Raw genomic sequence first — 25,934 nt, 5'->3', positions numbered from 1 at the left:
CAGACACAAACATTTGCATAAGGGCCCCCGGTCGTGATTTGTTCTAACACAGATGTCAGCCCCCCTTGGTGTTCACATCAGGGGCGTAGCTTGAAAGTGATCTGGAAGTACGGCTGCACCCGGGCCTCTAGGGGGCCCGTGTGGGCGATGGGAGGGGCTAGAAAGCATGCCTGATGATTTGATGGGCTTCAGTAAGTGGTCGTAGATGCCGCATTTAGCATTAAAATTTCCGCTAGCATAACCACTGCCTCACCCCCTCACCAATACAATTAAGACGTGGCATGTACACTAATGCGGCAAGAACCCGTACACAGTGTTGGTAGCCGGTCTAGATCTCTGCACACACACATCCCTTTGTGCTCATCTGATTTTCACAATAATGTTTTTTGTTTGTGTACAAAACCTCATGTCACTGCATCAATTTGCAAAATATTATTTGTACTCTTATTAATACTATACATTTCCTTTTGTATCAGTGTAATGAGAACTGCATAAAGGCTTACCTTCACATGGGAAAGGCATACCATGGACTGAAGGAGTACAGTGAGGTGAGTATAAGTGGCATTCATTATATCTATTCATGCTGTTTATTATTTAACTCATTACTTTTGTGCAGCTGCCACATGCTTGGCATCTCATCCAATTATGATAGACATGCGTCTTCACCATGACACTTCCATGCCAGTGTCACGATAACAAGTTAATGGGATTTCAAGGCTCAGCATGCTGACAAATCAGCTGCCTAACTCACAGTCCATCCACATGAAAGTAGATTTTCCATCAGCCTTCATGTGAAACCTTAGAACTTTGTAGTCATCACTTAAGGCAGAAGCGCTGATTTCTGTGACATATTTATGAAGAGACTAACTGTCGAGATGTTTAAACGGCTTGGAAGTGGAAGCATTTTTTTAATATTAGATGTGTGAAGGGAAACCCTAGAAAAGGAATACTTCATAAAAAGTACTTGGAGCAACTCATTTATCATCGTAAAAACATGTTATTAACTTTTGACTTCTCGCTTTCTGGGCAAAGCCTTTCATGGTAAACCTTGACTTTCTGGTACAAAATAAAATGGTAATTGAATGAAAGCAGTAGACACACACTGAAAATAATGATTTTCATGGCTGCATTAAACAAATGCTTTTATTTTTCAGTCCAGAACGTGCTTCGAAAAGATAACAGAACTTGATCCACATATGGAGAAAATGGTCAGAGGTAGAGTATGTTTTTCATCATGTTTGTCCGTAGTTAGAGCTCTGCAACAAAGAGCCAAAAAAAATACTGTATTAGAATACTTTTGATATTTTAAAACATTTTTCTTATCGTGCAAATGACATGAATTCATGAATATTTGTTTTTCAACCTGTTTTTAAAATGGGACGATTGACCATGATCTTAAAACTGTGTGCTCACTTTGATCACATATCCAGTTTTCTTATACAGTGGGGCAAATAAGTATTTAGTCAACCACTAATTGTGCAAGTTCTCCCACTTGAAAATATTAGAGAGGCCTGTAATTGTCAACATGGGTAAACCTCAACCATGAGAAACAGAATGTGGGAAAAAAAACCCAGAAAATCATAATGTTTGATTTTTAAAGAATTTATTTGCAAATCATGGTGGAAAATAAGTATTTGCTCAATAACAAAAGTTCATCTCAATACTTTGTTATGTACCCTTTGTTGGCAATAACGAAGGCCAAACGTTTTCTGTAACTTTTCAAGTTTTTCACACACTGTTGCTGGTATTTTTGCCCATTCCTCCATGCAGCTCTCCTCTAGAGCAGTGATGTTTTGGGGCTGTCATTGGGCAACACGGACTTTCAACTCCCTCCACAGATTTTCTATGGGGTTAAGAATGACGTGTCGCTGTATCCGGCCGCCATATTGTCCGTCTCTGTTTAGCCCTATTCTCAATGGTTTCAATTAGTCGTTCAGTTTATAGAGCAATTCATGGAAGCCCCAGTGCTTTCAGACGCGGTAAACTCATTGGATGCGTTGCATAAAAGGCGTTATGTGGAAAAGCTTCAGTCTATCCATTCGCCAGATCCATATTTGATGCCTAAATCGATATTTTTCGACCCGCTGTCTTCGCCCTCTCTGCCTGACATCTGCTACCCTGATATCTACAACTATCTTCTCCACAGAAACTTGGCCTATTCTCACGAAACTTTGAAAAACATTAAGAGCAGCACTCTAAGCAACATTACCCTGTGTGATTTCTAAAATGGCGACAATCAAAAAAAAAAAAAAAAGGTTGACTGCGATGGCCGACGCTTCAAGGATAGGTGGATATTGGACTATTTCTTCAATAAAACACGCAACAACTGTGTCTGCCTCATTTGCAAAGAGACAGTCGCTGTTTTCAAAGAGTTCGATGTGACGCGATAATAAGACACGCTGACATGTACAAAATGAGGGGCGGCTAGCTTGACTTCGTTTTAACGAGTGGAGGGTGGCTTGACCGCAGTTTCGCAAGAGCCCGAGTGTCGAAAGACAACGCCACAAAGACGAGACTGTTGAAATTATGAATTTAAAAAAATAATAAAGCAAATGTGACACACAGAAGGGCTTGCTAACATTTGTTTAAATATATTGTTCTATGTAAATCAGCCAAGGTAGTCCCCCGCATTTTTACCACATCAAATCTGGCCCCCTTTGCAAAAGGTTTGGACACACCTGTTTAACTGATGATCCGTAGACGAGGCCAGCTTCTTTCACTTGGTACCAGCTAAATATTATTCAAAATGTAATGATGGTGGAAGAAATAAGCATCTTGAATTTGAAACTGTATGTCGTCGGTGATGAGCCTCGCAATGATCTTAATTGTGGTTGTCAGCCCAAAACCCTCTAAATATATATTAAATGCATCTTACCAGATATAAAATGACTACTACATAATCCGTGGTAATCGTTTGGAGCCCAGTTTTCTCGTCGAATTGCAGCAGTCCATCTCGCTCTCCTCTCCGAGTCTCTCGGAATACGGTAAAACTTCAAGTCTCTCCTCTTCTCTGTTACTGCAACCAACCACCACACACGCCTTCGCCATTATGATTATTAATGTTAACGAACAGAAAAACACGCCATAATAGGAGTAATTTACGTAGCGGTAATGCATATACACGACAAGTAGACGGACAACATGGCGCGGAGGCGTGGTTGTGACGTCGTGTGAGTAGGGTCTATAGTCCTAAAGCGGATATAATTGCCATAAAATCAACAAAAGAAGGCATGTTTGTTTAGCTATTCATTTTCAACGTCAAAGAGAACAAATCCCTTTCAACACTTTAGGTTGGTCAATTATAAACAATAAGAATAAACAGACCCACATGTGGACAAACCAACAGTATTGGTATTTGAGGTAATACTAAATTGAACAAATTTGGACAACTAAAAAACAATAGCACAGGGTCAATCACAAGCCTTAAAATAGCCAACCAATTTGTTATTTCATCAGCCCGCTTCAGTTGGGAGTGTGAAACATCTCCCAAGAATGTTCTTATGCAATTGATTTAATGCCCAGATAATTCTAATAAACAACAATCTATCTGTAAAGACTCATTAAAAAATATGTATTCTTCAAAATAAAGTGTAATGTGTTTCTGTAACACAGAATACCTGACCAAGATTGACCTGGATGAGAAAAAGGAGCATCAAGAACTCAACGCAAGACAAGATTTTGACAGGGGAGTGGAGAAGGCCAAACTAATCCCTCAACTTCTGGAGAAACTGTCAGAGCCAGGACAGATGCTTCTCTACTACTGCGGATTATTAGAGATTCTCTCCCAAATTGTGACCGACTGTGAGTATTCGTTTGAAAAATTCTTACTTTGAACAAGTAGCTCAATCCTCTGAATCAATTTTTTTAATAAGTTGCTCCAGTGATTCACTGATTTCGTGAGGCTTAAGAAGTTACAAAAGAAAATGAATCAAGGAGGCGATGTATAAGTGGTTGTACTGAAAATCCTTAAAAGTCACCTGAAGCCAGGCAATAAATGGGACTTTTTTCTTTTTTTTTTTCTTTTATAACAATAATAGTTTCAAGAGACTTAGAAATACATTACCAGTATGGTAAAATCAAATATTCAGTGGGGCAAATAAGTATTTAGTCAACCACTAATTCTGCAAGTTCTCCCACTTGAAAATGTTAGAGAGGCCTGTAATTGTCAACATGGGTAAACCTCAACCATGAGAGACAGAATGTGGAAAAAAAAAACTGAAAATCACATTGTTTGATTTTTAAAGAATTTATTTGCAAATCATGGTGGAAAATAAGTATTTGGTCAATACCAAAAGTTCATCTCAATACTTTGTTATGTACCCTCTGTTGGCAATAACTGAGGCCAAACGTTTTCTGTAACTCTTCACAAGCCTAACAATGGGGGGTCTTACCTTAAAAGGATAGGGAGCCAAGCTGGGCGACACCCAATAAATTTGTTTGGCTATGTGTATGCATGTAGGTGTAATTAATACATGTGTGTCAGCACATTCCACCAAAGGAAGGCTGTCTTTGTCCTTCTGTTCTTGTCTCAAGCAAGCAAAACTTCAAGGCTTCTTCAAGGTAAAGCATCTCTTCATTGCGAGCAGCAATTGATTCAAGCAAATATATAATAGGTATTTTAATAATTATTTCCTCAGATTGATTAACCTCCATTTTGTGCTATGATTGAATGAGAGAATCTATTTCCAGAATAAAACAACAGCACTGCGGTATCATCTCATGGATTTCAAAGCTAAAATTATTCATTCTAATGGGCAGTTTACATGGCGACTCTGCGACACGAAGACGCAATGACTGTGTTGCGGAGTGGCCTCGCATGCATCTGGTGTCGGCGAAGACGAAAAATTCTGAATCCTGCCTCCAAAGTGGAAGAATCCGGTCCTCGGCATGCATATCAAAGGCTCCCGCGGCGCGAGACCGTGCCGATAACGTCAGCACTCGTTCACGTCACATTGGGCGTGCACAGCGGTGCTACTAAACATTAAAAACAGCAAATATGGCGGAATTTCGGCATTAATTTACTGTTTTAATAATATTTATAAATTAATTATGTTGAATGTTTCCATTTTTGTCCCTTTTTGAACAAAAGAAAAATGCCATTGCTTCGAGTGGGCGGGCATATTTTTTTCCGGGCTGAGGGAGCTTGGTGGGGTCAAAGTGCATCATTCTCTGTCGCCCTGTAAATCTGCAGTGCCCCCTAGGGCCTGGCATGAATACTACAACGTTTTAAAGCGGTTTGCGACATTGTTCGAATGGAGACGCAAATGCAAATTTGAAATTTTTCGTATTCTCGGAGAGTCACCACGTAAACGGCCCCTAAATTTCTTAGTCATTGGTGCAGACAAACCCAAGTTATGCGACAATAGACAGGGAAAGCCATCTTACCAGCAATTTAATGAAACATCCGGGCTAGCAGGTGTCTACAGAGTCACTTCAATGGTAGCCCTGGCTCTCAACCCTGTCACTCTTCGAGTGCATGTTAGGGGATTGAATGCTGATATATGTCAGGCATGAGGTCCTTGAGATGGACAACAGTGGATCCTGGAGCATTATTGCTTCCCCTCCTATGTAATTCAGGGCAACAGGTACTTGTCAGCAAAGCGTAATATATTAGCATGTCAAACTGCAGATCCGGGGGCCATACTTAGCCTTGTACAGTGGGGAGAACAAGTATTTGATACACTACCAATGGGAAAACCCATTGGCAGTGTATTAAATACTTGTTCTCCCCACTGTATATGTGTGTGTGCGATCCTGTGTGATCAACAGCCCTAAATTGGCATGAGTAGGGAGTTTGAGATGTAATTCATGTTTATGCTGTTTCAAATCTCATTTTTTGCACATTGTAACTTAGATTCTGGCGTTCACCACCAACAAAAGAAACAATAACAGTACATGATTAGAAACCACACCACCTTACCGAGTACACCATGTTTGTACAAAAACTACAAGTTAAAGACTTTATAATGTGTATTCAGAGATTTGTTTCTAAATACATTGTACATGTTTGAAGATGGTTGCACATAAAGTTGCATTTGTCTCAGTCAGTTTTTGGCATTTTTTAAAAGTGGATTTTTGGTGATTTGGGGAAAATTGGTTGGTTGTATTCCTCTAATCTTGGAGAAGCGGTGAAAACATTCTTGGGTGGTAAATCCTATTTTAAACTCAAAACTGCAATTTCTGGAGAAATTACTATGGGGCTTTTCTGTAAATAAATCAATGAAAAAAAAGCATCATTACTTTAAAGAAATTAATTCATTTTGGATAAAAAGTGAGTATATTTTGTAAAGGTTGTCCAGGTTAGTTAAAGAAATAAAAACATATCATAATAATTGTGGCTTTTTAGTTGTGACATTTTCTTTTGTACACTTCCAACATGATAAGGCCCGATTAACAAATTTTATACAGCTTGACACCTAACCCTAAAAAAGATTTTATTCATTGTAATTGAAACTTTAAAACATACCATTTAAGAAACAATGATGGAATTTTATTAAAAAAAAAAAAAGTCATTCTTTAAATGGCGTCCTCATTGCATGAATGCATTCTTGAAATCTGCCATTGAGATTCCTCATCTGAGCTCGGATACTGTGATTTTTATCCTGAACTCACCATGGATACTCAAATGGCACATTGTTTACTTGATCAAGGTCACTGTCTCACGGTGTTGCCACTTGCTCATGTCTGCCAATATGCAAAAATTCCCATTATTTCCAACAGTGGTCAACAGCAGATGTCAAAATTTCATTCATGCAGAGGATGCCATTTTAAGGACGTTATTTTTAAATGAAAATTCCATAATTGTTTCAGCATGTTTTAAGGTTTCAATTAATGAAACCTGTGAAGAGAATATTTTTCTTCCAACACTCTTGTTTTTCTCACACTTAGACAAGATGGGGCGGACTCAAATGCAGAATTCAGTCTTTTATTAACACAAGTGTTCAGAGGCAGGAACAAACTGAGGGTGCTCCTGAAAGAGGAAATAACAGGCTGTGAAACAAAATGATACAAATGGGAAACGAGAGCCAGGCAACATGCATTGGAGTAGATTACTACAACAAAGGACTAGGAAGGAGGCACTAAATAACAAGAAACTGAGTCAGAGCACAATAAAGAAATTTACAACGTGGAATATCTGTAGCCATGGACACTGGCTGTCATGGCAACGAAGGGCAAAAACACTTTGGCACGAGACTACGGAGTGACAAACAATTTAAGAACATGAGGAATGGGGCACAGGTGGGAACAATAGGTAATCACAATCAGAGACAGGTGAGGCAGCAGGAAGGGTGAGTGGTGGAAACAGGAGGGTGAGGCTTCAAAATTAAACAGGAAGAAACCACAATATACCTAGTTAGGACAACCCTCACCCAGGCGTGACAGGTTTTATTGGATTGTTAAAAAGTTCACCTTTTTGGGTCACCCTGTATAAGTTTGTGTAAATATGGTAATTACAAAAAATATGCATATGTATATGATGCTAATCCAAGCCATATTTTTTTATATTTTCAAAGCCTCATTTTGTATAAACATTAGGGGTGTAACAAAATATCGAAATGGTGATATATCTTGATTAGTGTTGTTCCGAACATGTTTTTTGCTCCCGATCCGATCCCGATCGTTTTAGTTTGAGTATCTGCCAATCCCGATATTTCCCGATCCGATTGCTTTTTTTTGCTCCCGATTCAATTCCAATCATTCCTGATAATTTTTCCCAATCATATACATTTTGGCAATGCATTAAGAAAAAAATGAATAAAACTCGGACGAATATATACATTCAACATACAGTACATAAGTACTGTATTTGTTTATTATGACAATAAATCCTCATGATGGCATTTACATTGTTAACATTCTTTCTGTGAGAGGGATCCACGGATAGAAAGACTTGTAATTCTTAAAGGATAAATGTGACTTTGTATATTGTGACTAAATATTGCCATCTAGTGTATTTGTTGAGCTTTCAGTAAATGATACTGTAGCCATTTAACTTCTGCCCAAATGCATGATGGGAAGTGCAACCATGACTGTGCGTCGTGGTACCAATTGATATATCTTTGCGTTGGGAAATAACAGAGTGTTAAGAAAAAGATCAACTACTACCTTTCTTCCCCACATTGCTTCCCACGATTATTCTAATCGTTGGGAGAGGGATTGTAAGGCTTTAGCCATTTAAAAAAAAGGCTCCAAAGGATGCCAAAATTCACTCTATTCATTTTACGCTGCCTTTTAGCTCTATATACTGTATAGGTAAAACGGCGTCATTATAGATTAAAAGCGACAATGCGTGAGTGGGTCGTGCAGCGCATTCGTTAATTGCGTTAAATATTGTAACGTGATAAATGTAAAAAAAATATTAATTCTCGCCGTTAATGCGATAAATTTGATAACTCTACCTTAAGCTTAAACTAAAGACTCTGAAAGAGTGTAACACATTATGTCTGTAACGTTAAATACAATTAGAAAACGATTTAATTAAAGAAAAAAAAAATAATAATAAAAAAAAGGCATGTCCAATATTTTTTTGCCGATTCCGATACTTTGAAAATGACGTGATCGGACCCGATCGATCGGGACATCTCTAATCGTGATACTTTGTATCCCAAAAGGTTATCGATATGCTCCTGTCAAGAATCGAGATATCGTTTTAAAAAGGTGTCAGTGTCTAAAATAAAAAATAAAAAATGAACCATCAATTTGCTACCAAAATTTTCCACCATAATAGTGTCTCAGTTAACTCTAAGGCTGCCATTGACAGTGCTCGACGCCCAATCCATTTAGACTGGGAACGTTCGTTCATTCAAAACCAGAGCATTTACAGTCATTCGGTCCGATTTTCGGGGCATTTACAGGTCTCTTGCTCTTCATTTTAGGGCATTTATAGGTTATTTCCTGTTGAGTTTGAGTCACTGCCTATTCATTTGGGTGATTCCCGGGTCACTTCCTGTTCTGTAACTCAAAATAAACAGGAAGTGACCCATAAAATACCCCCAAATCAACAGGAAGTAACTGAAAATTAACAGGTAAATGACCTTAAATGGCCCAAAATTACCTCTTTGTCGCATTGGCTGCCACTGATGGCCATAGACGTTCAATTCGTTTGAAGTGGGAGGGATGGCAGCGAATGAACGAATGTTCATTCGCTGCCACCCTCCCAGTTCAAATGGATTGGACGTCTATTAGTGATAAACTCATTCCAATTCACAGCAGAAACTTGTTTTTCTGTTTATTAGTTGTTTCTAGAAAATCCTAGAATGATTTACTGACCAATGTATCGATGATCCTTGTATCGCCATATCATCGTTATCATGAGCTTTGTATTGTAAATCGTATCGTATCGCGAGGTTCCCACTCCTAATAAACATACTTACATAATTTTGTCATGAAAGATGGCAATTATCATGCTGAATGTCTTGATTTACCTTTACAGAAAAAGTTTTTCTTTGTACTTTAATTTTTATGATAGATGTTTCCTTTTTGAGTTTTTTTATGCTGAGCAACACAATTTAAGTGATTTGGTGTTTGATTTGTATTGGAAGTATATTTTACTACTCTCCTAACAGGAGAGTTCCCACAGACTTTAAAAACTGCAGTAATTAAACCAGTCTAAAAAAAAACCTCATCTAGATGCCTCAAGCATTAGTAATTATAGGCCAATATCAAATTTGACATTCCTGGGCAAAATTATTGAGGCGTTTTTATGATGCAAAACAATCTTTTTAACTCATTTCAGTCTAGATTTTGGCCACAACACAGCACAGAGACCGTGGTTATCAATGTCCTAAATGATATTCGTCGGAACCATCTGTTCTGCTACTATTGGATCTCAGTGCCGTATTCGACACAGTTGATCACAACATACTACTCGGCAGATTGGAACAGTGGGCAGGGCTCTCTGACACTGTTCTTCAGTGGTTCACATCTTATTTACATGATAGGGATTTCTTTGTGTCAATCGGAAACCATCAGTCAGAACGAACCAAATTCACGTGTGGAGTCCCTCAAGGGTCCATTCTTGGACCACTCTTATTTAACATCTATATGCTTCTCGTAGCTCAGATCATGAACCAGTATGACATTTCCTATCACACCTATGCAGATGACACACAACTCTACATTTCTGCATCCCCACATGATTTTAGTCCATTAGTCTCCCTGAGTGAAGGCATTCATCACATCAATGAATGGATGTGGCAGAATTTTCTCCAGCTAAATGTGGAGAAGACTGAAGTGATCATTTTTGGGCCAAAAAAGTAAAGTTCAAAGATAAGCACGTACCTTAGCACAATGTCACTTACAGCTACAAATCAAGTCAGAAATCTTGGCGTAATAATTGACTGAGACCTAAAATTTGATAGCCATCTAAAGTCTGTCACTAAATCTGCTTATTACCACCTAAAAAATATAGCCAGAATTAAGGTGCTTCTGACTCAACAAGACATGTAAAACTTATGCATGCATTCATCTTCAATAGATTGGACTATTGCAACAGTATATTTACAGGTCTTGATAAAAAAAAAAAAATCAGTCAGGAAGCTGCAGCTAGTACAGAATGCTGCTGCCAGAGTCCATACAAAAGGAAATTGGACTACATTACACCAGTTATGAAATCGTTACACTGGCTTCCAGTGAGTCAAAGGATAGACTATAAAATGCTACTGCTCCTCTACAAAACACTTGATGGCCTTGGACCAAAACACATGCTTAAATTTGTTGGATCCCTATGAAACATCTAGACCCCAAAGGTCGTCTGGAACCGGTCTCCTATATGTTCCAAGAACAAGAACCAAGCAGGGTGAGGCAGCCTTTAGTTATTATGCTCCTCACCTCTGGAACAAATTACCTGAAGGTGTGCTAAAACTTTTAGCTCCTTTAAATCAGATCTAAAAACGCTTTTGTTTATCACAGCATATCCATAACTGTCTACGTATTTCAAACTTCAAGCTATTTGCTTTTCTTCCTTTTCTGCTTTATTTCCATTTCTGATTTAAATTTGTGATAAAATGTAATTTTCATGTACAGTATAATTATATTTCCTGTTTCGATTGAATCCAAAGAATGTTAAAACAAAGGCAATGTGATTTTTATGACCTGTAAAGCACTTTGAATTGCCATGTGTTGAATTGTGCTATACAAATAAATTTGCCTTGCCTTCCCTTACAATGAATGGTTAGATTCATTTATGCTTGAAAGCATTTCATTTTAATTTGTTCTATACCAAACACGATTTTCCACTTCAGCCCGTGACCTATAGTTGAGTTTTGTTCAGCTCAATTCTAAATCTAATTTGATATTGTTTTGACCCAACAATTGACTTTGAAAGTCAGTACCACTTAAACAGCATACCAACTCTTTTAGAGGTGTTGCAGTTTGCATATAATTCATCATCTTTACTGACTTCTAGTCTGTCTAAATGGTAATTTTGACATATTTTACAACCCTACAGCAATATAAATACCACACAAACAAGAATTAAAGAACTTGAGTAATATCATCTTCTAATCATTTGGAAAACATCAGTAATTTATTTTCGTCTGTTTTCCTTTGCCCCGGCTATCATTTCTCAACCACTGTTTTTTTTCCTCATTTTGACAACTGCTGAGTGCCATTATGTAGAAAAGGGTAAGCCTTACATAACATGCCGTTGAAAGTATCTCAGCTGGGTTGACACTATGCCATTAAATAATAATGGCTCACTCATCGGTTGGATTTTCTGAGTAATGCAGCTCATTGTTAGAGCGGAATCACGCCATAGCTCTTCTTCTTGCTCATTTTCTTTACTGATAAAAAGGCTAAAAGTAAATAAAAACGAGTACTGCCATGTCATCAGACTGTCAAACTAACATATATGTACTGTAATGAAATATGTTATTCTGTCATCTCATGTCCTTTACTGTTTTCACCCTAACAGGCAGCGGCCAGACACTTTTCAGATTGCACGATGGCTTCAAGATCATCGACAGCAATGACACAATGAGGAGGTAAGGAGACCGGAGGGAGAGTTGTCAGCTCTCAGTTGAGCTTCGATAGATGAAGCAAAGCGATAGACACCTTAGCAGACGATAATGGCCAAGTGTAGTGAGATCTTTCCCTGACTCGACTCCGCGACTGCTTTTGGGTAAAAAGAACAAGAATAAAATCTGGAGACTAAAATACAAAGTATATATACATATTTACTAGGGGTGTAACCGTACACACAAGTCACGGATCGGTACATACATCAGTGTGGGGGTCACGGTTTGGTACAACAGGAAATTCAAAACAGCTTTTTTTTTTTAATCTATCACAGCATTTAAAAGTTAAAGTTTGTTCTTCTAGGTAAAACTAAAAAGCAGTTCATATTAAAGTGAAAAAATAAATAGAAAAAAACCATCAAACTTGTTAATTTGTGTTTTTATTGTTCTAACGTTCATTAATGTAGTATCTAGTATAGTATAGTATAGTATAGTATAGTATAGTATAGTATAGTACATGGAACTGGTCAGTTGGCCATTGAGTGTGCTGGCCAAGATCTTCTCTACAATGCAGTCAGAACCTGGACACTCGCCTGCCCGGAAAACACCTTAAAGTCCGGATATGTGGAGGATAGCTGGGGAAGATGGCGGCCGAGTGTTTGTCCACACTCGAAGTGGAACGACATCGAGGACGTTTTATTTTTGTTGCGCTGCTGGCTGCTATTCTTCTGCAGGGCCTTGGAGCACACTTGATTCGTTGGAACATCATCAAAGTGTTGGACAGCCAAAAGCGATCGGTGGAATTGGCAACGACTGCGGTCATTGCTATCGCTGGAGTGAATGTCAGCCTCAACAAGGCCTGTAATGATATATTACAGGTGAAGAATGACCTGGCGGCATCCAACACTGCCACAACCGTAATGGCGATGCAACTTACTTCGAAGCTGCGCAACCTTGAGATGAATGTTCGTCGGGAGGCAGCAAGGAATGAAAACTGCGATGAGGATCAAGTCGACGAAAGGCGGGTGGCGGACACGGCCTGCTATCACTCGTCAGCTTTCCCTATCTTCTGGATCAAATCAACTGAATAAACTAACCACTGAATTATGAACTAATCTATTGGATCTAATCAACATAACGACCACATTGCCACGATCGACAATGGACTATTGGGAAAATGAACAATCAAGGGGGGATGGTTAAATACAAAAATACACACGGTCCCAGGCTTCAACAGGCTTTGGTCAGATGATACCAAGATTGAGCTTTAAGTGGGTCTGGCGTGCCACAAAAGATGCGCATGCTGAAAAGCACCTCATATCCACTGTGAAGTATGGGGGTGGGTCAGTGATGCTGTGGGGCTGTTTTGCTTCCAAAGGCCCTGGGAACCTTGTTAGGGTGCATGGCATCATGAATGCTTTGAAATACCAGGACACTTTAAATCAAAATCTGTTGCCCTCTGCCCGAAAGCTGAAGATGGGTCGTCACTGGGTCTTTCAGCAAGACAATGACCCTAAACATATGGCCAAATCTACACAGAAATGGTTCACCAGACACAGAATTAAGCTCCTCCCATGGCCATCTCAGTCCCCAGACCTTGTTTTGTTGGCATAAGGGAGTTGTACAAAGTATTAACACCAGGGGTGCTAATAATTGTGACACACATAATTTGATGTCAAATAATTTTTTCTTTATGCAGGATTTTTTCCCCACTGAATGAATGCACTTGTATTGAAGGTTGGACTTTTCTCTTTTTTTCCATTAAGGTCCCATATTATTTGAATTAAAAAAATATATTAGAAGCTAAAAAACACATCTTAACCAGGGGTGCCAATAAGTATGGAGGGCACTGTATGTTTATTGTTCAAAATTTCTGTCATTTTTAGTTTACAATCATTAACTGATGTCTAATATTTTGTTTAGAAATAAAAAAACGACTTTAAAAAATTATTCACTCGCATATTTTAAACTTTTAAACAAATGACATCACAATGAAAAAAATGGTGTCTGTAAAAAAGTCACGGATATCTACATCATAACTATGGCCTAATTGTATTTTTATGTTACTGTCGCATTTTCTCCGATATGTTAGATGACAAATAATCGATCCAAACAAAGAAACATTGAAAAAAAAGTTTAAAAGGTTAAATATATGGAAAAGAAAATCTCAACCACTCCTTGATGTCTGCGATTTCTGTATCGCGAACCTTGGTTATATTACCATGTTTCACCCATAAACCCCCCCCCCCCCCCAAATCTGGCTGTGGCCATTCACATCTGTGTCTTGACACTCAGTGATACATGTTACATGGAGTTTTTGGATCGAAACAAGGTAAGTAATCGATAATATCTCGTTAAAGTCATGGCGTCTGTAATTCTGCTCTCGCGTGCTCTCACCTCCAGACAGGGTTTTGCTGTTTAGAAAGCATAAAAAAAAAAAAAATAAATAAAAAAAAAAAGCCCTCCTGTTCAAAAATTTTCTTCCCCCTGAAAATTGAGATTTTAAGCTTTCCAATGATGTATCACTTATCGGACAATTTTGAAAGTTGGCCAAATTGGGGGTCCCAGAGCGGAACTTCAAGTCACCTGAGTGTTTTCCGCCATATGCATGTGCATTTGCTCTACTTTAGTACTATACTTTGTCACACGACTAGTTCCTGTCTCCACCCAATGTTGCTGTTCGGTGACCGGGAGGTCACTTTCCTTGGCTAGCTCTTGGGCAAAAGTTGACTTCTTCGCCTGATTATTGATTTATTTTTTCCCCACCTATCTCTTGTGTGTCACTTCTGGACATCTGCAATACAGTCCCTGACAAAAGTCTTGTCGCATAAGGACATAGTGACTTAAAATGGCATATCTGCAGAGTGTGCGGCAACATCCAACAGCTTGAAGTATCAAGAAATTCCTACCAGCCTTGAAACATCATGTGAAGAGTGTCAAGCCTGAGTTATGCTCCCGCGTTGCGGTGACGGCGCAGCGACTACGGCGTCATTCGACATTCGATGGTTCTCCGGCCAGGTGACGCGTTGCTCTGTAATTCACCGCCAAGCCATTAGAGGGGTGTGGCGTTATGTTTGTACGGTTTTGGGGCATGCTTGTTAACTTCCTCTTGTCTAGTTTAACGGAGAAAAAATAAACAATGCAAGATGGAACGCTTGAAAGTGGATCTTCAGCTCATCAACCTTGAATAAATGTTGATCATACATAATGTTGAGGCGCAGGCGACGCAGAAGACTGTTTCGAGGGGGTCTGTCCAACTTTTGATGCTGCATAGAGTTTAGCCTTGGGTGAAAACCAACTAGCTGTGGTGGCTACCTTCAAACTGGCGTCGAGCACTGTGTCCAGCGTTTTGTCCGATGTCTGCCAAGCCCTCCAGCCCGATTTGTTTGCCGTGTTCTACAACCAGCCAGTTGGAAGCCATATCAGATTTCTGGCATCTATGGAACTTCCCAAACTGCGTTGGAAGCCTTGATGTTAACGTTATCATAAAAGCATCGAGGCACTCTGCATCAGTGATGATGTATCGTGTGTGAACTGTCTTTTGTTGAAAATGAAACATCAAAACAACTCTTCTGACACCAAACCTGTGCATTATTCTTCATATACTTGAAGTGTGACACGTAAATAAGTCACAGACTCACAGCAAACAAATGTACACAATAAATGATGAAGTGCACCAGCCAAAAATACGACGTAAAGTGATAAAAAGCTGGCAGTTTTTGGCCGACTGGGTCACTGCTTCGTGTGGCCACTCGATTCCGAACACACACACGTCTCGCTGGTCCTTCCATTTTTTTTATTCAATTGCTGACCTTTTCATTTGGAAGTCTGAATGATGTCTTGATGAGACTTGCTCTTCGATGATACTCCCGTTGGGTTGGTTCATTTTTGCGTGTACAATGCCTGTGATTTCGAGCTAGGGTTTGAAAATTCAATAGGACGGCGTCAGGCTACGGTGCTGGGTCGTAAATCTGGTCTTCCTTGACGGCGCAGGTCTGACGCGGAAGCATAACTCCGCCTTTAGCGTCAAAAGTGGGATTTATTTTTTTTGTGTGTAAATAATAATTTTGTAACAAGGTATTCATAGAGGGAATTTTTTTTTGTGTGTGTAAAAAATAATTTTGTAACGAGGTATTCATAGCGAAACCTCCTGAATGAAATACGCCGCTTTGCATGCACATATTTCATTTGTTTGTGTGAATTAGGCAGCTTGGTGTCATTGAAAAACGATTGTATTCTATTTCCCTGCAATGTGTCTATGCAATGCAAATGCCCAGGAGCTTCCCACCAACACACCCACCCCCACTGACGGCCAAAACAGAGCAAAATAACACATTTGTGCCACTATAATACTCACATGGACTTTTTAGGAGATCTGTGAAACGAAGTGTATCAAAATTTCTACTTTTTTAATTATAATGACACTCAATTTAGGTTAACCCTTTAAGGTCTGGGCCTATTTTGTCTGATTTTGCATGCCTTTGAAGTTGCCTTTATATTTCAAAGAAAGAATTGTTTACGATGGCCTGGTTTGGTCCCTTTTTTTGTGACACCTTGAACTTCATGTCCAAACTGTTGTTTCCGTCACTGACCAATTATAAATCATCATTTTGGGCCCAAAAAGACCAAAAATTCCACAATCGTTTTTTCAAAATTTTTAATTTTGATGTCCAATTGACAACCAAACATGCGTAACGAACCGTTTTGAAACTTTGTAATATTTATTCAACATGTTAGGATGAACATTCAATCAAAAAAAATTAGAATAAATAGTCTTATATTTGACAATTCAACATAAACAACAGGTATAGCATAGGCGTTTTTTGCCTTTATACATGCTCTAGTCAAAACAGGTTATATACAGCAGACCGAACAGTGAAAAAATATATACCATCTAACACAAAAAGTGTTTAGAGGCCATCTCTTTATGAGTTTAGGTATTGCGGCCCATCACCTGATGAAAACTATGTACACACAATCAAGCTTCTTGAACACACATTTATATACACAAATTGAGAAGACTGATTGTGGGAAAAAATGTATATATATATAACATTGGGGGGAAAAAAAGTATTTTCAAAAATATTTACAATAAACAAGTTAAATTTTTTTCAGGCATGCCACTCCGAAAAGCAGTTTCGTCCTGGAATTCAAAACAGGGCGACATCACACAGCCCACACTTCCATGGGGTGTTGGTCCTCTTTCCACCCTTCCATTTTCATTTCACTTTACTTTCATTGTCACTATAAATGTACATGAAAAAAAGTCAGTATTTATGAAAATAATAAAGTATAAAATGAAAATATATACAGCAATAAATAATATTGGAAATCTATATGTATGACAATAGAAAGAATACCATAGCTGAATATGTGCTATATCCCTAATCTTCATATAGAAAGAAGATCACCACAATTATAAATTCCTGCCTTGGATACACACAGTTCACGTACGACTTTGATCTGATATGCACAGTTTATTATTATATACACAAACACACACTTATATTGCATCAAAATTAACTTTGTCTTGCAATATCAAAAGAAACTTTCAAAAGAAACTTTTTCCAGCCTAAAAAAAAAAAGTGAGTTTGCTTACCTCTGCTCGTCGATGGCGTCACCCACGTGTTCAAATACGTCACTATCTTCACTCGAGGACTCTTCCGAAGAAGACGATGATGACGAATTTGGACCATCCTCTTCCTCAAGTTGAGCAAATAGCACAATTGCTTGCGCTAAATTTAGTTTTCCGTTCATTCTCAAAGTCACACAAAGTCTCTGCTCGATCCAAACGGCCGTCGGCTCGCCACCTCGCTGCTTCAGAACACTCCTCCCTCTCGTTCGGTGGAACCTCGCATGGCAGTTATATTTATTTAAAAAACGCATTTAGTGCGTCCACTGTGACTTCGAAAGGGTTCGTTTGATTTGTGTTTTTTTCATGGCGCTTCCGTTTTGAAAAAGGACAAGAAATGATGGAAATATAGACACAAACAAATGATCCATGCAGCGTTTTAATGTTTTTTTGAGAGGACAATAAAACTATAAAACTTAAATGACAATATCTCACGTTTTAATTGGTCGATTGACTTCAAATAATAACGAGAGTAAACCGCAACTTCCGCACTTTAAAACGAGACCAACCAACGGCATGTGGGTGACGTATTTAAAACGTGAGGGCGCTTCAAAGACGACGTGCGCTGAGGACGCTCCGGCGCGTCCTTCGACTCTCAAGGGTTAAGCAAAAAGGATTTATTTAACTGCACGGCAGTGCTTAAGGATACAAATTAGTCTATTTTCAAGTTAATCAAGATATGAACTGTCGTTTGGATGACGAGCCGTGTAAAAGCCCCGTGTGATGTGCTCTGACGAATCTACATTTTTTGTCCTCGTGGCCAATGAGATAAGGACCATCCGAATTGTTATCAGGGCAAAGTTCAAAAGTCAGCATCTGTGATGTTATGCTGCTGTTGTATACTAAAGGCTTGATCTGAGATTCAAATTTAGAACCTTAGGGGCAGTTTACATGGCGACTCTGCGACACAAAGACGCAATGACTGAGTTGCGGACTCGCCTCGCGTGCATATGGTGTCGGCGAAGACGAAAAATTCTGAATCTTACCTCCAAAATTGGAAGAATCCGATTGTGGGGGGTTGAGGGGGGCTTCCTCGGCATGCATATCAAAGGCTCCTGCGGCGCGAGACCGCGTCGTTAACGTCAGCACTCGTACAGGTCACATTGGTCGTGCGCAGCGGCGCTACTAAACATTAAAAACAGCAAATATGGCAGAATGTCAGCTTTAATTTACTGTTTTAATAATATTTTTAAATTAAATATGTTGAACGTTTCAATTTTTGTGCCTTTTTGAGCAAAAGAAAAATGACATTGCTTCGAGTGGGCGGGCATATTTTTTTCCGGGCTGAGGGAGCTTGGTGGGGTCAAAGTGCATCGTTCTCTGTCACCCAGTAAATCTGCACTGCCCCCTAGGGCCTGGCGTGAATACTACATCGTTTTCATGTGGAATCGCGACATTGTTCAAATGGAGACGCAAATGCAAATTTGACGTTTTTCGTATTCTCGGAGAGTCACCATGTAAACGGCCCCTTAGAACAAGATTCACTAACAATCTGGAACCATGTGACTCTGCACTTCGATCCATTATGCCATCTACTTTGTTTGCTGATTAAATATGCCTTCTCAAATCTTCAGCTCTAATCATTATTACGAAAATAATCATGAAAAACTAAACAGTTTGCTTAAAACTTTTTTTTAAAATTGGCAGCCAAAAAATATATGCCTGCTCCAAATAACAAATTAAAAATTCTTCTTTTAAACGGACCGGCAAGACCTTCCTCATGTGCATCCCAGTGGAAAGAATCTTGTTTAATAAATTAAAAGTAAAAATGAATTTCATTTTTCTTTTTCAAGTATCCACTCACGGTCAAAGGCATTGAGGTACTTTCTCATCTTACTGAGGGGTAAAGTGTCTCAAAACTATCAGAAAAATAACGGAGAAAAATATCAAAAGAAGTCCAGGAAGTTACATTTGATCAATGGTGGTACTATTTTAGCCAATCAAATGCGAGTATCATATATGCAGTCAAAGAAATCCCCCACTTGCAGTCTTTAATGATATCATGTCCTTGATACTTGATGTTGTCTGTCCCTTTAATCAGTTTGAACAAAATGGACTTACTGTATTTATATGTGTTTTTTTCCACCGCAGTTGCCTGTTGCAGGAAGCAAATGATCCCTGCAGCCAGGACTTGTGTGTCCTTATTCTCACCATTTGGATGATAATGTGCAGGGAAAATGGTAAGTAGATATTGGAACCATTTTTAGTCAAGCCACAAACCCCGATTATAATCAACTGGGTATGGCTAATGTGATTAACTGACATCATTCATGTGTTTAAAGCAGTGCTTCTTTATTATTTTACTGTATGAAGCCCCGCCCCCCCGAGGAAGATGTAAACATTCCGCGCCCCCACCAACTCTCTAACGCCACTGTAAATACTATCATTTGACTGTAAAATTATTACGATTATAAGTACACCTTTGCATAACGTTGTGTCCTTTTTAAAACAAAGTAACATAGATAAACTTACAATAAAGTATAAATTTATTAACATTGTTTTGTTTGTAACAGAAAAGATGTAGAGCACATCAATTTGCCTGAATTAAAAAAAAAAAAAAGTCACATCCAAACTGTAAAAATACACCCAAGGTACATTTTTTTGATCATTTGATACTGAAAAATAAAATCAATAAATAATAAGTAAATGATAAATTCAAATTGATTAGCAACATAAACTCATGAGGACAATATACCAAACAATTTGACCCCCCCCCTCAAAAAAATTCAATTCATTCATTCATTCATTTTCCATGCCGCTTATTCCTCACAATTCAATTTTATTTGTATAGCCCTGGATCACAACAATGTCGTCTCAAAGGGCTTCAAAACAAAAATTAATAGCACAAAAATGACAGTGTCATTGGACAGAGGGACACTTTTTATTTTTTACACAAGCAATATCAGTTCCTTTGCTATGGTGTGAGGTTATTTTACACTGAGCAACTTGGTATGTTTCCGAATATGATGATAACAGTGCTCGCTGGTTTACTGATGGAACACTGAAAAGTGGGATGATTGTTGGCAATATTGGGCACATTATCGCTTAAAAAAAAACAAAAAAACAAGCGGCTTAGCAATGTGATTGCCGTCTGATGTCTTTAAGTGACGTCTTAATTGATTTGGTCTCTTGCTGTGCGCTTCAAACATTTTTAGACACGGTTAACAGACTTGTCTTTCCTTGCCAAAAGCTACATACGCTTTGTCATACTTCCTCATCTTAGCTCTTCATATGTCCAGTGCTCTTCGCTGTGTGCTCTTGTTCGATTCAAAAATACTGCGCACACTTCTGAAAATGAGAGTGCCACTGCAACCCAGTGAGTGGGTATGAAATTACACTTTATTCTAGTACGGCAAAAAAGTATGTTTTTCGAGGTCATACGCGACACCCTCAGCATCGCTCTGCACCCGTCTGAGGGGGGTGCGCCCCGCTATTTGACACGTACTGGTTTAAAGTTATAACCGCCAGCTGTGTTCAGATTGCAGGCATATCTTCTTCAAATCTGATTGTCAGGGCTGACTGTTCACACTATTTTTAGCAACTGTCCAAATCAGACCTAGGCCTGTTTAGACTGGGCCACATTATTAACACGACAGGTTGCTGTAGCAACGGAGGCATCAAGCAGCATAGAGTGACGTCACGGAGGGTTAAAACCCATCTGGGCTGTCCGGACTGAAAAGCATCTTGTCCATATCTGATATGAAACTACCTTCCGTCCTCAATCAGTCTCGCAAAAATCAGATTTCTCTGCTTTGGGACTGTTTAGACTGCAAAAGAGTCATCCAGTTTCAATCTGTATGGGCTAAAAATCAGATTTTGGCTGCCTACTACGTAAGGTAGTGATTGAAATACACCACAAGGTGTCAATGGCGAGTTTTAAATTAATTAGAGAGTGCGTTTTGCCCCTCGACTGACGCCGTAGTTTCCGGGTTCATTTTACCTTACGTTCATTTGAGTGTGGAGTTCACAACATACGAGACCTCTGATAGTTTGTATATTGTGATTAAATATTGCCATCAAGTGTATTTGTTGAGCTAAACGAAATGTTTGAATAGAGTTTGACCAAAGTCTGATTAAGTTTATGTGTATTTTGCATAGCTATTTTGACTGGGAATGCCAGTTCTCTTTGCATTGAGCACTTTTCTTTTTGTGAACATTATTATTTTTTTTTTTTAGAGATGGCAATATTATTTTTGTTGTGCTTTCACTAAATGATACTGTAGCGACTAAACTGCCCAAATGCATGATGGGAAGTTGGGCAACCATGACTGTCAGTGGTGGCTGCAAATGTTATGTTCTGCGTTGTATTCGATGAAGAGTGTCAAGAAAAAGATCATCTCCTGTCACTCTCGCGTCGCTCGCCACATTAGCTATGTTTGTGGTGAAAGAGTTGCCAAAGCTTATGCCAATCAACGGTGCGGTCCAATGAACACCTGTGTCTACTCTCAATTCTTTGCCTTTTAGGTCTCAATGCGCAAAAACACGGCGTCATTTAATCTGTTCGAGGCAGTGCATGAGCGGATCATTCCGCGCATGCGTTAATTGCATCAAATATTGTAATGTGATTAATTTAAAAAAATTAATCACCACCCGTTAACGCGATAAATTCGACAACACTAGTTTATGTAGTTAAAGAGTGACACTGTGGCAGCGTGTTCATGTGACGTCACCGCCCTGCGACGCCAACAACAATGGCGACCTACTGGTTAAAATAATTGTACACATTTTATTGAAACGAAAACATTAAGAGGGGTTTTAATATCAAATTAGTATAACTCGTACTAACATTTATCTTTTAAGAACTACATGTCTTTCTATCCGTGGATCCCTTTAAAAACTTAAACTTAAAAAACAAAATTAAACAACTTGCGTTAAGTATGGAACCACTGCATTGGCGGCCAAAAATAACAGGGATGCCCTGATTTTGAGGGTTCTGGTGTATCGATTTAACAAATTTTGACACCAACAACCCAGCACAAGTAGTATGCCCGGCAACACTGGGCCATACTGCTCGTCTCATCATAAAAGGTCCTTGCAGACGAACCAGCATAATATTAATGGCCATTTTAACTTCCACTGTGCGTGTCAGTTCTTTTGTTCAAACATTCCATTTATTTCTCAAAATCTCTTTTTGTGGTTTTCAGATGAAAACCAGAAAACGCTGTTGACATTTCCAGTTTCCAAAGAGTCCATTGTTCCCTTGGTTACATCCGAACATGATGCCGTGCAGAAGGAGTGCCTGGAATTGTTGTGTTTGTATTCGCTTACATCACATGGCAGATGTCTTCTCATTAACAACTTGGATGTTTGCATGTATGATGTATATTTTTTCATAGCACGCATCTTCTCATAAGTGTTCAATTTACAGTTATGGCTCTCTTATAGCCTTGTTTTGGGATGTAATGTTAATGTTGGGTATAGTAGCCTCTGGGAAATCTCTGGGTACCTTACGATACATTCCGATTTACGATACAAGACTCACGGAGACAGTTATCTCACAATATGCTGATACAACAATTATCGATACATGGGTCAAAAAATCATTCAACAATATTTTATTATACAAGCAAGAAAACAAGTTCTTTTCATCCTTCCGTGAATGGAGTTTATTACTAGTAGATGTCCAAACACGTGGCATCTTTAAAGCACCGTAACAAATGAAGTATTTGGCATAGAGCACTGCGCTCAACATGAATCGAAAGCGCTGATTTAAAACTCTCTCCCGGTTTTTATTCGGAACCGTATGACCACGAAAAACCAGAGATATGATTCTTTGAATTTCATAATAGTAACTATGATAGAATTGCAGTATTCACTATTTAAACTAGGAACTGTTTTCTCCACTAGAGGGCAGGGCACTCATGCTCTTTGGGTGAATAATGCTACATTTTTTTGGTTTTTTTTTCCTCTCTTACCAGAATTTATATATATATATATATATATATATATATATATATATATATATATATATATATATATATATATATATATATATATATATATATTTCTTTGGCTTAATGTGTTTATATAATGGGTTATTGTACAGTTTTATTATAACAACAGTTCATATAGCTACATTCGTGCTGAGAGAAAAAGAAATACCATTGTTTAAAAAGAACATAAAAATAAGCAGTTACTCAAAATGTTACTCATTACTTGAATAGTCTTTTCACTGGATACCTTTTTACTCGTACTTGAGTACATTTTTTGGATGACTACTTTTACATAAGTAATATTATTTTGAAGTAACGCTACTCTTACTTTAGTAAAATTTTTGGCTACTCTACCCACCTCTGCTAATTAGTGTGGTATCAGGGATGACATAATACAGTCCTCACTTTATTTCTTTGCTTAGCATTTTGCGTCTCAGCATTTCTGTGCAGTTGCAGAGAGAATACAATTTCAAGTTAATAAGGTGTCATTTGCCGAAACACTTAATCATTTCTTCCTTTTGTATCCCTTTTCCTATCTGTCTGTACTTAATCCGACTCTAAAGGTTAATGAAGAACCTCATGGCGTGCATCTCGAAGCCAAAGAAGCAACGGGAGATCAGAGCTCTCCTCATTTTGCAGAAGTTGGCGGAAGAAAAAAAGTACATACATGCACTACAAACACAATTCTCCTCACATAATAGCAAATGATTCTTATTTTCTGAAGGAGGAAATAATTCAGAGTCCAACCCATGTGCCAGCCTATTATACCACCATGCATCATATCTAGATTAAAAGCACTCTAAAATCTGGCTCCATCAAGGAAAGGTTCGCGCAGAAATGGAAAAGGTAGCATCTATAATAAATAAACGCGCTGCCCAAGTGTTCGTCTATTCAAGGTAAAAGGCTGTTTTCAAGCTGTTCCCCTTTCCAAAGCCTCATGAAAACAAGACATGAAAGGACAACTGGGGCTCTTGAACACAGCAGGAAATAAGTCGACAGGGTAGGCGCTGAAACGAGGTGATCAATTTCCGCTGTCTCTTCCTCAGAGAGTTATGTGGCTCCGAGTTCAGCGGTGTCAAAATCATGCATTTTGTTTGTAGGTGCACACTTACCAGCTACTGCATTAAAAGTGCAAAAACACTTTTGAAATTATGATTTCATTTAAACCGGCACAAACTGTATGTCATGCAAAAGCTGCCATCTATACTATTCCATTTTTTTTTCTTCAGTGACATTTCTTCGGCGTGCTACCTAGCCAAAACTGTTCTAGCCATCAACACAGTTCTTACACCAAAACGAGAGAAATTCTCACGTGACTCAGGCTCTTTCATTTGACACCCCAGAAATGACCGTGAGCCCAAAAATTCAAATTGCTCCTTCTCTGACGGTCAAGCTCCAAATCACATCATTTGCACATAAAACAATCAGGATATTGAAGCACACCAGGCTGTTATTACGGTTCTGCAAAAATTTGCCAAAAGAAATTCCTATTTCCAGTGGACAAAATGTTCCTATTTATTTCCACTGGGCCTATTTGCCATGCCATCGACTGGAAGTCGCATGTGATCAACAGGAAGTGACCCATTCAACCGGTATACGCCCTGAAATTCCTGAAATCAACAGGAAGTGATCTGATATCAACAGGAAACGACCCCAAAATGCTCCTAAATCAACAGTAAGTGACCCTGAAATGCCCCAAAATCAAATGGAAGTGGCCCGATAAGCTGTAGGAAGTAACCCCATAATGCCTCAAAATCATATATATATATATATATATATATATATATATATCTCCTCGTAAATTTACTTCCGCGCGCAAGTCCCTCGTCCTGCCCTCGTCGCTTTGCTAACGGCACGTCTGCCCGTCGCTGATTGGTGCACTCCGCTGTCTGTTTGCCTCTTGTTAAGCTTGTTCGGACAGAATATTAATTAAAAATGAATGAAAACTAAATACTATTGAATATGTCATTATTATCATTTTAAAAATGTAAGTGACGGGTAAAAATAGATTATGACCGGATTTTTATGACACTGTCAGTCAAAATGACCGACAACGAAAAAGTCTAGCGCAACCTCTGATATATATATATATATATATATATATATATATATATGTATATATGTATATAGTAAATATATATATATTGTAAATATACCAACCATCACAGAAAAAGCTACCATTGCTATCTCTCCAGAAATTACACTTTTGCAGTGTAAAAACCTTTTTAAGCACCGAAAGAAAAATATTATTACCGTACCCCTGTACGATGTAATTTTAATCACGACAAATTTAATCTTTAGGGAAGGTTTGCTGATTCTAACTTTGCATGTAATGCAAAAGCTACCATCTTTAATCTCCTTTAATTTTTTTCCCCATTGGTGTTTTGAGGCTCCCAAAACCTTTTGACCGAT

The 25,934-nt window shown here is 38.6% G+C and overlaps 1 protein-coding gene across 2 annotated transcripts in view; it reads left to right on the top strand.

Annotated features, from left to right (window-relative positions):
• The window catches only part of ttc12 (tetratricopeptide repeat domain 12), a 60,592-nt gene that overhangs the window by 5,002 nt on the left and 29,656 nt on the right, over positions 1-25,934 (top strand). For both annotated transcript variants that reach the window (XM_057839789.1, XM_057839790.1), the window contains exons 7-13: positions 477-548; positions 1,155-1,215; positions 3,613-3,801; positions 11,915-11,984; positions 19,681-19,769; positions 22,734-22,902; positions 24,086-24,181. In XM_057839789.1, coding sequence (XP_057695772.1) covers positions 477-548; positions 1,155-1,215; positions 3,613-3,801; positions 11,915-11,984; positions 19,681-19,769; positions 22,734-22,902; positions 24,086-24,181 — 746 coding nt within the window. The remainder of the gene's footprint in view (positions 1-476; positions 549-1,154; positions 1,216-3,612; positions 3,802-11,914; positions 11,985-19,680; positions 19,770-22,733; positions 22,903-24,085; positions 24,182-25,934) is intronic.

This window comes from Corythoichthys intestinalis, chromosome 6, assembly GCF_030265065.1.
Source record: "Corythoichthys intestinalis isolate RoL2023-P3 chromosome 6, ASM3026506v1, whole genome shotgun sequence".
In the NCBI taxonomy this organism is placed as follows: Eukaryota; Metazoa; Chordata; class Actinopteri; order Syngnathiformes; family Syngnathidae; genus Corythoichthys; species Corythoichthys intestinalis.
This window is presented reverse-complemented; position numbering and strand designations above follow the sequence as displayed.